Below are 13,964 nucleotides of genomic sequence, written 5' to 3'. Positions count from 1 at the left end.
TAGAGAAGGAATTTCTTTGTTACCACGTTTTATTTTTCAAACAACATATAGATGTACTTTACACAAAAAACAAGCCATTATCCGCTTCAAATATTTACATAAAACTTTGTAGAGAGACAGAAAAAAAACATTTTTTGGGTCTGACCATGCAAAACAATAAATAATGTTCCTGACAGTGCTTTGCATGGTGCTTTCAAAACTCAGCAATAAAAAAAAGCTCAGATTTTACTTGGCTATACACAAAGCTCATCCAGTCCACGCAGCCATCAGACATGCCTCCACCTATGATTAGGCAACAAGACAAGCAGTGACTTTGACTCAGAGTAGATCAGGTGCACCTCAACACATTTGCTACAGTACAAAATGCACTCATTTGTTCTGAGGCAATCCTCACTATTCCGATGTTAAGCAAATTGTTGAACAGGATAGATACAGAAAATAAAAAGTGAGATGTGCAACAGTTTTCAGTGAAAAGCTTAGATTACGTAGAAGAACTGCAGCATCCTTGAAGGATGAAGCACTGTACACAACAGACCTCTGAGGTTTTGCTCAACAAGGCCTAAAAATGTTTTGTTTTTTTAGCGACACTCTTGTCACTAAAACACAATGAGCAGGAGCTTGAAGTTGACATCACAGAAGTACAGTTCTCAGCCTCACTCCTTCCATCCCTCTGCAAGGCAACAGACAGTGTGCAGATGTGATGCTCTGAGTCCTTCTGCAGGCCGGGTCCAGAATCTGCTCCTTCCTTCCCTCCCTCTCCCCCACCCGCCGTGGCTCAGGTGATCACCTGTGGCTCCCAGGTCTGGCTGGCCACCTGGGGGCGACACTGTGTGATGACAGGAGGGCCTGTGGGGGTCTGACTGTCCAGGCAGAGACCGCTGACCATGTGCTGCAGAGCTGTGCCTTTAGGTTTCCATTTCTGCAGAGAAAAAAAAAAGAAAGGAAAAAGATGGAAAAATGTGAATTAATCTCGCTCAGATAGTTTTATAGAAAGCATAGATGTCCTTGCACATTCTCTGGTTTGTATTATAAGCGCTCATAAATGATGTGTATCAGCACAGGAGGTTTGTGTTAGTGGGAATAATGGACTGACTCAGACCTGGATTACTGTAATCACATCAATGATTGACTTGCTGCACTCACAGTGGAAACATCATAGTACAGCCAGCTGCACAGCGCATACCATCGCACAAGAGAAGAAACAATTTGTTTTAGCTGATAAAAAGTCCTGTCCATGACATGTGATGATGATGCAATGACGTACATTAGTCTGTAGGCTACAGCTCTGAAGAGGGAATTTCTCACATAAAGACTACAAACTTATATTCTCGCCCAAGCTGGAAAAAACATAGCATGGAAAAGCTGCTGAATTAAATTTGTATTTTTTTTATTTTCCTCTAATATTCATAGTTACCATTAAATCATATAAATTACAATTCTGATGAGAGATATTCAAAAGTATAGATTCAGCTATTGCAAAGCTACGCACCACATTAGGACTTTTTCAACCAGGATTTTTTCCCACTGATTAACAAGTAGGCTTGATTTAGTTAAATCCTCATAAATCTAATATTTCTCTCGACTGAGATTCCTCAAGGTCTGATCTCTTTGTGGAAAAGTGCCGGGGCAAGTTCGACAAGAAACTTGAGAGCAGAAGTAAAGCGAGCGAGAAGGTGTGTTCCCCATAAACATGCTGTCTATAAATCACCAGGTATAAATGGTTCATTTATTAGCTTGCTGATTCAACAGCAACAGTAACAGCTCAACACGAAAGTGCCAAGTGTAGATTTCAGGAGCCGTATGGAGGCTTATTAAAGTGTGGAGGTGACTGGAGGGTTAATCTTAAAATCCTGGTGAAGTCACAGAGTGTCAATGTGTACAATCCTTTTAACTTAAGTAAAGTGTCTTCCAGCACCCTGAAAAGCATCCTATAATTAAAATATATTATTATATGTGCTGTTACTATGTGAATGTTTGTGCAACGAAGAGGAGGAGGAGAAGAGGCAATTTCAGAGTACAAACAGTAATTAGTATAATAAGTATAAGAGCAACAAATGTGTGCATCACGAACCATAGCATGATGTCAAACTGGTTTTTGAAAGCAAATATAGACACTGATGTATTTGTAATAAAGCTGCTGACAGCCAACAGTTTTGAGCCAGTTTTCTGACTCTTAAAATATAAGTTCATGCCAAAGAGTTTCCAAGTATTTCGTTATGTTTATTGTTTTTGGACAAGCCTCCGAAACAGCATTTAGACCGACATTGGACCTGATCCCTCCAGTGAACCCCAAACTAATTACATTTTTTTAAGAGTTGAATTAAGAGTTTATTTTCAAAAAATGAATAATAAAACAATAAAAAAAGTAAGAAAATAAAATGATGCAAAACCTTTTTTTTTGTAGCAGTGATGAGGGAAATGCCTCTGTGATATTGATGATGGATAATGTGAAAATATCCAATATTGACTAGCAACCCAATATCAGACTTATGTCAACATTATTTTAACTCTAGTTTCGGCTTTTGTTGAAATGTGTCTATATACTTGCATTTTAAAGGTGCAGAGTTAAACATTTCAGTAAGTCTTTCATTTGGAGAGCAAAGTCAAGACAACAAATAACTTCTTCCTCTCTGGTGGATTGAACAGTCAGGACAAAGAGGCCAAACGTCTCCCACAGCAGAACTGGTTGCTTATTGATGGGCAAGCTCCCAAAGAACTCTCAAAGGATTGCGATGGGCCTGCAGAGGGATGAGAGGATCGCCTGGCCAGTGTCCCATACGCTCATACACATGGTTTGAGTTAATAGCTTCTTCTTCGATGTCATAAATCAACCATGCAGCCAGCGCGGGTCCACATGGGATGTGAGTGTTTAACATTCACAAAGGGGAGAACGAGGAAGGAACAGGGTGGGGTCTGGTTAGGAGAGGGCTTGTTCCACTGCATCTATAAAATCAACTATGTGCAATATGGCCACTCAGACCGACAGGCACCGTCAAAAGGCGGGCTGTTTAACATCTGCCCTGGAAACACCTCTTATCTCTCAATCTTCCATGTTTTTCATGACTTCAACACTGTGAGTGGCACATCAAGGACAAATGAGCAGCTGATTCCAAAATGAGATAAGAGCTACTTGGAAAAACTGAGACCCTCTCTTAAAATGACTGACAGCACAGGATTAGAATAAATTCCTGCTTTTTTGTTAACTCTTTGTAAGGGTTTTAAGAGCGTTTTTCTCTGAAAGCAGCCTGCCTGCTGTGTCCAAATACAACACTGTGAGCGCACTGAGAATAAACCAGAACAGTAAAGTTGCATCCAGACTGCTAAACAATGAGCTGTAACGCTCTATAAAGCCGTGGGAAGCTGCTGAGTCACTGATAATCCTCTGCAGGTTTACAGACTCTTTTCATACAGTAGTACTATGAAAAACATCTATTATAACCACTTTAAATGTATTGTGGAACTTGAAACGTGTTCATAAGATATTTTGAAAAGCTAATACTAGTCATTTTAGTACCTGTCTGGGCTCTTTTGTATTGCAGGGCTCCATCTTGACCTTTGACCCAGCTGTGAAGCCCATAATAGCCAGGCAGAGATCCTGCTGTCGGATCAGCGGCTCTATCAGTTCCCATCTCTGCAAAATACAGAAACATTGATTATTGTGGTGACAGCTGCCATTCAGTGAAAAGCTTGAAAGAAGTTTAAAAAGCAAGGAAAAGACAAAACAAAACAATATATTCATTGTAATGTAGATACTGTGGGTGTCAGTATGAGCAGCAGTCTAACAGGTCTAATATAGACACAGGTTTCCTGCTTGTAACTCAAACCATTGCAGCTGTGCAAAGGACATTTATTACACATTTCCACAACTATAAATCATAAAACCGTAAAACTCTTCTTCTGTGTGACTTATTTCAAGAGATGTAGCCTGAAATCAGCGAAATTGGTGGGGATTATTTCCTGGAAAGAAAGCGATTAAGCCAATTTGTTCTTGAGTTTATTTTTTAACAATGCATTTTCTTGTTGGAGGCATATTTTTCTAATCTTTTGCCTTTATCTTAACCAAAGTTTTTGGGCTACACACATAACACCTAATGATTTCTGTTATGAAAAGTGACAAATGCAATGTTATCAAAACTATAGCAACTACTCTTGATTTGCCACAGAGCTTCTGATGTGTTCCTTAATTTATACTTTGTGAACTTTCAAACAACCAACTCCTTTAACAAATGTTCGGGCCATTTACACAGAATCAGAGTTTCCACACTGACCCTGTTTCTGTATATTCATATCTGCCCATTCACTCTTGATATGACTTGATTGTTTCTCATCAGGTAAAATCCTGCACATTCATTGTTTTTTTCTGGTAATAAATCTGACTTTGAGTGTACGACCCCCCAATTGTCTCCCCCTAGTGGTAGAGTCCTGACCTGCGACTGCGGCCTGTTGCCTCCGATGCCCCGGCACTCTGCCAGGCCCAGGCTGTCAGTCCCACGGGCCTCCAGACACAAACCACCCTGTTTCAGCACACTGGACACCGCTTCCTGCTCCGGGATCCTGAGGGAACCATTGACAGAGAGGAGTGAGGCCAATGAATAGTCTTGTTACAACAATAAAGAACAGATGGGCTGAATTGACTGGGTGCCCTATTGAGTAATGTAATCGCACCACTAAGTAATCCGCCCTAATACAACATGTACTTATAAAAATATACAATTACAACCACAGTTACTTGGAGGCATACTACAGAGCAGATACAGCCACACAAGAGGCTGAGGCTTCGCTTGAGAAAAAAAATGGTGGGATGAAGGTTCCAAGGTTCCCATACACATCACATATATTTAGATCATTAGTTCTGAATTTGGGGGTCATGACAACCCGAGGGGACGCGCAAGATTATTCTGGATTTACATGCAACGGGAAAAAAAAAATTATTCCAGCTGCATTTATCATCACAGGAGTTTCCTTCTCTAAATTATTCTATTTTCGTTTGAAATGAAATGGAGGATAAATATCACTTCAGCCTCTTGGCCTCCTTAGATAATTAATCAAAAGAAACATGGGTGATCAAACGATTATTTTCCATTTGTTGGTTTTTAATGTTGAAAGACAACTTTGGCTCCCCCTTAGTGTTATATAACATATGTTAAAAACAAATATTAAGAACTGCAAAAAGGCCATAAGTCTGTCAAATCCTGGAGCGACTCCTGAATAGCCTGCATATGTATTTAAACTTAATGCCTCTTTACAATAAGCTGGTGTGAGTTAAACTGGTTTAGTTTGACTGTCGTACCTCAGCTCAGGATAGACGTTCTCCATATACCAACGGAAAGGTTTGCAGTTCAACTTCCGCCGCAGTGTCAGGCGGTCCGCAATGCTGCATAAAGAAAACATACAAGGATGCAGAGACAGAGAGGTAGAAAGGAGGGGAAAAAGAAAAGAGAGGATAGTGAAAGGATGTGGAAACACAGTTTAGAGAGAAAGATCTGAATGTTAAATAACTAGAAATTAGTCCAACGTGGCCCAGAGGACCACAGTCAGCAGCTTGTTGATGTTGATGAAGAGGAGTAACCTACAGACTCAATTAACAGGGATCTTATTTATAGTGTTGAACTAGCAATAACTCCTTTCTCCTAATACCAGAGAGGGCTTTTTGTTGAGAGTGCTCCCTTGTGTTTTTCTGGTGTTATTTAAAGGTGTTAGCATGGATACAAATGTTCTTAAAAAAATAGGGCACATAAGAATATAAAGCACCGAAATCAAGAAATCCTGCTTACTAGCTCTATTGTTATCACAAGAGATAAACTCTGTGAAGCTTTACCCTGTAGTCCAACCTGCATCTTGACTGTTGTTTTTTGCTGTAAGTTGATAAAAGAGCATGACTGCGTAATGGACAAACCTGCCAAAAGCCTTTCCCTGGGCCGACGGCCTCGCAGAGTAGTAGTACTGTTTGTACTCGTCCATCCACACCTCAGCAGCCCGTCTGGTGTTCCTGCGTGGACACAGACACAACACCTGCTCAGACATAGTAATGACAGTGCTGCTGGCATTCCTGCAGTTAACTTTAATGACACACGGGAGCCATCAGACACCAGCTCCACACTGGAAAAACATCTCCATCTCCGCCAAGTAGTCTCATCCTGCATCCTAGTATTTGCAACAAGTGAAGACAAACAAGAAGATGAAATGTTTCAGCCTGTTTCATAACAATCCGACAAGACGTTGGCAGTGGTTGTAACTCAAGTTGATATATGTGCTCTGGTGGTAAATCTTGTTGTCTGTCTTCAAAAGATGATGGACAACACTAAAACTAACTTAGCATAAAACCTTCAGTCCAAGGATTTCCAACCTTTTTCCCCACCACCACCACAGAGCATCTTTATATTGGCAAAAATCTTTGCTGACTGGCCAAAAAATGAAAATCAACTTTATTTGTTCTGTATTTTATCAGGGGTTACTTACTTAATTAAAAAGAAATACAGACGGACCTCAGCATCTATGTGACCTTGCACAGATTTTCTGTAGTGCTGGATGCTGAAAAGTGGTGATGAGGGACTGGTGACCGCACTAAAATCAGCACATTGTTGTTGAAGGACCAATTAAGGAAAATGCAGCAGAGACTTCAGGTTCAGGTTGATTACCATATTAATTACCTATAAAATAATTTAATTATCATTCTGTTTTTTTGCTGAATCATTTCATTCCCCTGAGGACTGGCTCTACTATTCTCCATCCAGAGAAAGCTACATCTTTGTCAGCATCTCATCCCATCCTGGATACTAAGGGGAACACATTTTAGGTCTGAGTATTGTCATTTTCACATTACATGTTGTCTGGGTAATTAACTTCACACTGGTTTCAAAAGCTGCAATTCACTGAGCCATAAAGCGGAACAAATCTCAGCAGTTGGTCGTTTGCTTTTTCGCAAAGTAATGACACTGCGCCGCTGACAAGATGCCAGGTTTGTAACAGACCGACCCACTCACTTAATGTAGGTGAGAGCGTTGCCTTCTGGGAAGTCGTACGGGTGCCGTTTCCTAAACACATGACCCACACGGCTGCAGGGAAGAATCTCCAGGCTTCCTCCGCACATCCACACCCGGAAAGAAAGCTCTGCAGACACAAATGAGACCATAAGTTGTGTATGTGTGTGTGTGTGTGTGTGTGTGTGTGTGTGTGTCTACCTATTTATCAGTCTATGCATCTATCCTGATATCTTTCTGGTCATGTCCACCTGACAAATTTTTATGCACCAGATGGCTGTAAGTTGTAAATCAGCAGTATGAAATCTGTTGTAGCGGATAATTTAACACTCTGCTGCCTCACAAATTCCAAGGACACATTTGGCATTTCGGAGCGTGGGCTGTTGGACCTCTGCAGCATCCAAAAGCATCTGCAAGCGGTTCAGAGCCAGACAAGCCCCAGCACAACAAAATACATGAAATTAGGCCATTAAAATTGACAGTTTTATTGCCTGGTAGTCAATGGGAAAAAAGCTTATTTTTCTTTAGTCCTAAGAAGAATGTTTTTAGTGTAATATTCATCATAGTGAACAAAGAAACAATGACTGGACGAAAACAGTGTCTTGAAACCAGGTAGAGTCCATTTGAACTTATTGCTTATTTCTTTTTAAATCAGTGTCTTAAAGTGTGATGATTACTATGTTTAGAGACGGCTAAAAGTGTGGATTTAATTCAATATTCCAAGTTAGTATGCTTTTCTATTTTGAAGAGTTAGTGTGTAATCTGTCTCTCCACCCCTGTTGTAGTCACCTCCAGGGAGCTTCACATATCAAAATATAATCCTCTTTATATACTCTTAATACTCTAAACTGCCAGACACAACTTTGTCCTTGTCTGAACCTTAGAAGTAGGTAAAGCTTGGTTTTGTGTTTTATTTCATGAGAAGGATTTCTGTCTGAAGGGAGATTAATAAAAAGTGAATTTATGATTCCTGTAAAAAAAAAAGTTGAGAAATCATCAGTGAGCTCACCAAAGTTCTCCCCTCCCCAGATGTCCATGTGGGTGTCGTATTGTCCCAGATGGTTGAACCAGCTCTTGTCCATGACGAAGATCCCACCAGCAATGACTGGAGTCCTGCAGAGGGGAGAGAGAGAAAGGAATCATTTACATTTCCTGCACTTCACTCACCATTACTTGGAAAGACTTAGAGGCTGATGGGAGAAACTAATCAATAATGACTTCACATTAGATTTGGAAAGCTTTTATAAGGCTGATGAGCTTATCATTTACTTGAAGTTACATTTTTAGAATTGTAATGGTGTCTGTGGGAAAGAAAACAAAAAGAAAGGTAATTAAGTTTGGATTCTTGGAAGCTTGACATCATTATTTGCAGTAGTAAGATGTGAAAAGGGCAAAGCATGAGACATCTCTAATGTTCCCACATGACATAAAATACAAGAAAGGCACAACAAGTTTAATATTAATTAGGGGATTTCTTTTGTCATTTTTTGTCTGATTGTCATTAAAACCAGTGAAAAGACCAACTAATAAGTATTCTCTGTGAAGCCAATTATTCCTCTGAGCTGCAGATACGTCCACATTTATAAGCCACACTGTTGTACTGGGTGACATGTTCCTTTCATTACAACAAGCATGGGCACAGTAGTTTACTTTGAGTTGAATCCACATACATTGTTTTGCTGTCGTAAATACTCACTGGAGCAACAACTGTGTATTCATCCGCGGCTGAAAATAGTCCCCTAACAAATACACAATTTACTTGGCTTTAATTAACATTTCATAACAACTAGAGTGCCCGGCAGTTTTAGAAAATTATTTTGCCTTTTCTCAAAATGAAACTATATAATTGTGACCAGTTTTTAAATATTTACTGTATGTTTTTGCAGTATGAATGAATGGGTTTTTGGCTGAATGACACAGACATGGTAGAGAAGTCAAAAAAGTAGGAGATGAACTATGATATTGTTGGTTTTGGTCTTTTCTTATTTGTTGACAATTAGAAAATACAGAATTTCACCAGACTAATAAGAAATAATCAAATAACTAAGTTGAGCATAATGAGCATAATTTGACCTTTTTGTAGTTCACAGTCATTTAGAGGAATAGAGATTTAATATATCGAAATATCGTATACTATATATGATATATATTTTTGCGATGTACCTGATTGCCTGTGTTGGGTCACTCCTCGCCATTTTCTGCTCGATGGGAATCTGTTCCCATTTGAAGTGGAGACTCCAATCAAATCCTGATGAGAGAGAGAGAGCAAGAGAGAGCAAGCAAAACACATAAATTCAGATCCAGCAGCTACATTTATGACCATTTTGTCTAGACAGCAGTCCCACAGTAGCAAGAACACAGATAAGCGTATCCGGCTGATTTTGGCTGTACTAAATTGCATGATTTTATCTTATAAATTGACCGACTATTCATACCAATCATAGCAACAAGGCAATGTAGAAACCCTCTTTAAAAGTTCACTGCTGCTGAATGAAAACTTTGTACCATCAAAAACTTTATTTCCGCTGACTTAAATCCATTTTGGACTTTCTATTATGGGTTTTGGATTGGACTGGCAGAGAGAGTGATGCCATAATAAACTTTTGCCAAACAGGGGTTTTCCTTGCGGCAGCTATGTGTTATCAGCTGTGAATGATTTGTGTGTTGTGTCCTGACCTCCTCTCAAGTCAGCAGATGCAGCCAAGTAGGCAAAGTTATCCAGGCTGATGACATCAATGATGGGGCTCACCACTCTGGTATGATCCTGCATGAGGAGGAAAAGGACATATGGACACCATATCACTGAGATAGCTCTTAGAAGTGAAAAAGTAAAAGTATTTACAAGCTATGTTTTATTGCAACAGCTCAACAGGAAGGACGAACGTCACAAAAGGTTAAATCTGTATTTTTTTATGTATCTTCTATATATTACAATTAATCACATTTAAATCCTAGAGGTGATTCAGTGGATCACCTAAAATCACTTCAATAGCTCACCAGCCTTATGTTTCTAAATAATTAGCAGTGGATTGCATTACAGCTAGTTTAATAACAGATCACACACAGTGAGAATTTCTGGCACAGCTCCAACCTCTACCACGATGCACGGACAAGGAAAATAGTCTGAGGGAGTAAAAATTGATGAATTTGTCTCCCAGTGGAGTATGTGACTCAACAGTTTGGATCGTATGGTTTTGATAAGAGGAGAGGAATACAACTTTAAAATTAAAGAAAGTTCACCTCCCTCTTTCTGGGAAACTGGACTGTACACTACACACCCTACATTATGTGCGCTTAAAGTCGACTTTAATCTTTTTTAGTGTTTTTGTGGTGATTTAAGTTTGCAGCATCTTGTGTGAAACTAATGAACTTTGATTTAAAAACTCTTAATGGAATAAAAAAAGAGAATAAATAAATGTACCAATCATTTTCTGCTTGTATTGTACAGAATATAAGGACAGCTGAATGTGCTAAATCTCCCAGATTTCCCCACCGCTCATAGTGGACATGAATTCATGAGAATGAACTCTGAACCATGAAACTACCTCCTGCTGTAGAGGTAACATGAACCCAAAAGTAAACACAGCAGAGGGGAGAGCTTTTGATTGCTTATGTTATGTTTGTGTCTGCGTTTGTCTGTGAATGTGTGTGTGTGTGTGCCAGCATTGTTGTTCACCCATAATGCATGCGTGCGTGTGTTTGTGTAGTCGAAAGGCTTAACATCGGAACAATCGAAATGACTGTTTCCAATTACAGCCATCGTCCTTCTCTTTACTCAGAGACTGAACCCACCCTGAACTTCGTGTTCACTGCACTAAAGAGTGTGGGGGAAGAGTGAGTGTGAAATGCCACTCTGCCAGAGAGCAATTTGGGAAGTGATGCTCTCAACAGTTTTAAGCAATAGACATTTATCTGACTTTTAATGAGCCTTTGTGATTTGGTGCATGAAAAGGCTGCACCTCTAAAATGGATGTCACTGATGATCTCTCAGCATCTCTACCCTCTATCCTTCTTTTTCTTCTCTCTTTATGTGTCTGAATTTATTACTGTGTCAGGTTGCAGTCATTTTGTCCCTTACATCTGGCTACTTTTAATATAGCTGATAAAAGAATACGCATATTCTCCTACTGCACTGTACAGTGCATCGCTCTGGAAAAGGGCATCAGTGAAAGTATTTCCATGACAAGTAGAACAAAAGTTAACTGAAACCTGAGCTGTATAGAATAAAACACTCCATAATTGGAAATGTGTTTTGTGCACAATGAATTTCACAGTTTCCAAATGTCGTCTGATGTGTTGTGATCTCTATTCCTTTGCTTCATCGCACTGTAATGTCACATTAGTCTCTGAGTAAGAGACCAACAGAGGACACTCTGTCCAGATGGGGCTAAAGGTCGAGATCCAGACTTCTGTTTTCTGTCTTGAATCATGTTCTCTACTGTACATGCTCGGTACTCATTTACTGTGTGGACCTATTTTATTGTTTGTTGTACAGCAGGCAGAGATACTGTATTACACAAGGTGTTTGAGAGATGAACGCAGGATCTCATCTTTGTCAACCCTACATAGATAAACAACACACAGGAGTACACTAAATACAGCTGGAGTAAAGAAAAGTAACTACCAAACTAATAACAGTTCAAACACAAATCAGAACAAAATGAGCAGTTATCAAAACAAAACTATTACGTACCAAACAGCAAGCCTAACAAGCTACTCAGTCCGAAGCTATAGGTATGATGGGAAATGAGGGCTGTTGCTATATTATAATTGGTGGATCATTTAAAATCTCAAAGTGCAACTTCTCTTAAATAATGAAATTAAAATATTGTCAAACAATGCAGTAAATAAAAAATGTTACAGTAATGCATTGCAAGTCATTATGCAGCAAGCTAGCATATTTAAATAGCTACAGGATTGTCTGACTACAGTTAAACTCATTAACTTCATTTTATTGTCTCTAATGTCAAGGTAATTAAAAAAATACTGTCTTCACCCATTTAGATTATATTTAACCAAGGACATTGTTTCTTCAATGGCAGCTGTGATTCAGCTCTACTAACTAAAATTGCAATTTGTGCAAAGAGTTTCTGGTGGAGTAGACTAGTAGATGCCAATTTGGAGCATATAACCACAACAATGGGTCACAAGGTTAATCTGAGAAGTTGCATAAGGATTGTAAAACAGAACATTTCACGCTTTCCTCTTTAATTTTTTCCCCCTCTTGTTAAAATACTGGATGACTTTATTTCTACAGGGTCTATTCAGATAAAATTAGGTTAAACAAGTCGTAACTTCCAAGTGGTGATGAGTGGTCACAAGTGCACATAGCTTTCATTTAAAAGGTCACAAACCGAAGAGGTCAGGAAATACTGTATTAGATGGTGGTCAGTGAGAAGAGAGAGGAAAAACAAGGGAGGGGAGCAAATGATCAGCTCTTTGTTGAGTTTATAAATCGCTCACCATGATCTGAAAGAATAATTCAGTGTAAAAGAAATAAAGTCACATTAAATGTCGCCTAAATTCAGACATCAAGCAGGAGAGAGTGCTCATAGTCTGACATGATGTATCTCTCACAGAACTTAAATCTCTGATCCCGTACAGCATTTGCAAGTAGAGAGCTTATTGTCACTTAATTGCTAATTCAATTCAAGCATTTCCCCCTAACAAATGAAGAATTATGTTGCATTAAAGAGCGCACTGGACTGTGATCCTCCACCCAATCACCAGAATAAAACAATAGCATTGTACGATTCTACAAACTACAGATACATTGAACGCCTGGGTTTCATACGCTGAATATCTATGCTTCAATATTGGCTATTCTCAGTTGAATAACTATATTTTATAATGTGATAAATTTTTGGTTAAGATCTGATTAGGTTTAGGCACAAAAATCACTTGCTTATGGTTAGGGGGAAAAACCCCCAACCACTAAAAACACCCAGTTTTGGCACCACAAAAACAGCTGCAAATGTCTCAATACCGATCATCTAATACTTTCTAGTCAACCAACCGACTCTTCATCCTTCTAATAAGAAAGTCAGCTCATATAGATGTCATCTGAACGAGGTCACTTTAAATGTTGATAGATAGGATACATAGTAAATGTATTGAAACTTAGAGATTGAATATATCCGTGGTTTGTAGAAACATACAATGCCAACCTTTTTTTCTGGGTTAAACCAAGGACTAAGCTGTGATCCTTTGTCAATATTCCTGCTCTCAGCTGTCTTTATGAACACAAAGTGTGGTCTTGAGAAGATGAATGAATCCGGGGCCGGGTGCAGTTGGACTAAGGAGCTGGTGAATTATCACTCAACCCGACACTCTCATGAATGCCAGACAAAAAGATTGTAATGCAAGCTGTATGAGTCACCGCTGCCCAGAGCCAAGGATGAGTGTACGCAAACACAAACACGATGTGCATACACTGGCGATGTGTAGAGTCTTCTGAATAAAACATTAACGGGGTAGAGACTCCTGAGTATGTGGTTAGAATGTGAGTTTTGTTTCATACAGAGGGTTTGAGGGGGTGTTTCAGTTTAGATTACTGTCCAGTGTACTTCCTAAATAAACAGCACACTTCTATCCTTCAATAAAGTAGCTGCTCACTTTTTAATGCTGTAAATAAACACTTTTTGTGCTACTCTTCCTTTCATGAAATGGCAGCATTAAGTCTTGTATTCTTTGTGAGTTGACAGGACTGAAGAGGCATTTGGAGTTGCGAACGAGGAAGGGGAGGAGAAAGAGAAAAAGCAGATAAAAAAGCTCAATGCCTGTGAATAAAGTTGCTTTTGTAACAGAGCCTTATGAATCATGAATGTATAGTGAATCAAGGCTGATGCAGCGTTTCCTTTCAAACCGGAGGGTAAAAAGGCAAAGGACAAAGAAATGTGGCACATTGGAAAAAGCTCTGTCTTGAGTGCCAAACTTCAGTGGGAGCACACAAGAGAGAGGAGAAGTGATTACTGAGAAAAATGT

The 13,964-nt window shown here is 39.3% G+C and overlaps 1 protein-coding gene across 1 annotated transcript in view; it reads right to left on the bottom strand.

The window, feature by feature from the left end:
* galnt16 (UDP-N-acetyl-alpha-D-galactosamine:polypeptide N-acetylgalactosaminyltransferase 16) overlaps positions 1-13,964 on the bottom strand; it is a 41,618-nt gene continuing 27,654 nt past the window's right edge. Inside the window, exons 7-15 of the mRNA XM_062439821.1 lie at positions 9,657-9,744; positions 9,144-9,228; positions 7,990-8,093; positions 6,984-7,110; positions 5,897-5,989; positions 5,291-5,374; positions 4,428-4,554; positions 3,515-3,631; positions 1-919 (exon numbers count right to left, since the gene is read on the bottom strand). Coding sequence (XP_062295805.1) covers positions 776-919; positions 3,515-3,631; positions 4,428-4,554; positions 5,291-5,374; positions 5,897-5,989; positions 6,984-7,110; positions 7,990-8,093; positions 9,144-9,228; positions 9,657-9,744 — 969 coding nt within the window. The 3' untranslated portion in view covers positions 1-775. The remainder of the gene's footprint in view (positions 920-3,514; positions 3,632-4,427; positions 4,555-5,290; positions 5,375-5,896; positions 5,990-6,983; positions 7,111-7,989; positions 8,094-9,143; positions 9,229-9,656; positions 9,745-13,964) is intronic.

Source organism: Scomber scombrus, chromosome 19 (genome assembly GCF_963691925.1).
Source record: "Scomber scombrus chromosome 19, fScoSco1.1, whole genome shotgun sequence".
Lineage (NCBI taxonomy): Eukaryota > Metazoa > Chordata > Actinopteri > Scombriformes > Scombridae > Scomber > Scomber scombrus.
This window is presented reverse-complemented; position numbering and strand designations above follow the sequence as displayed.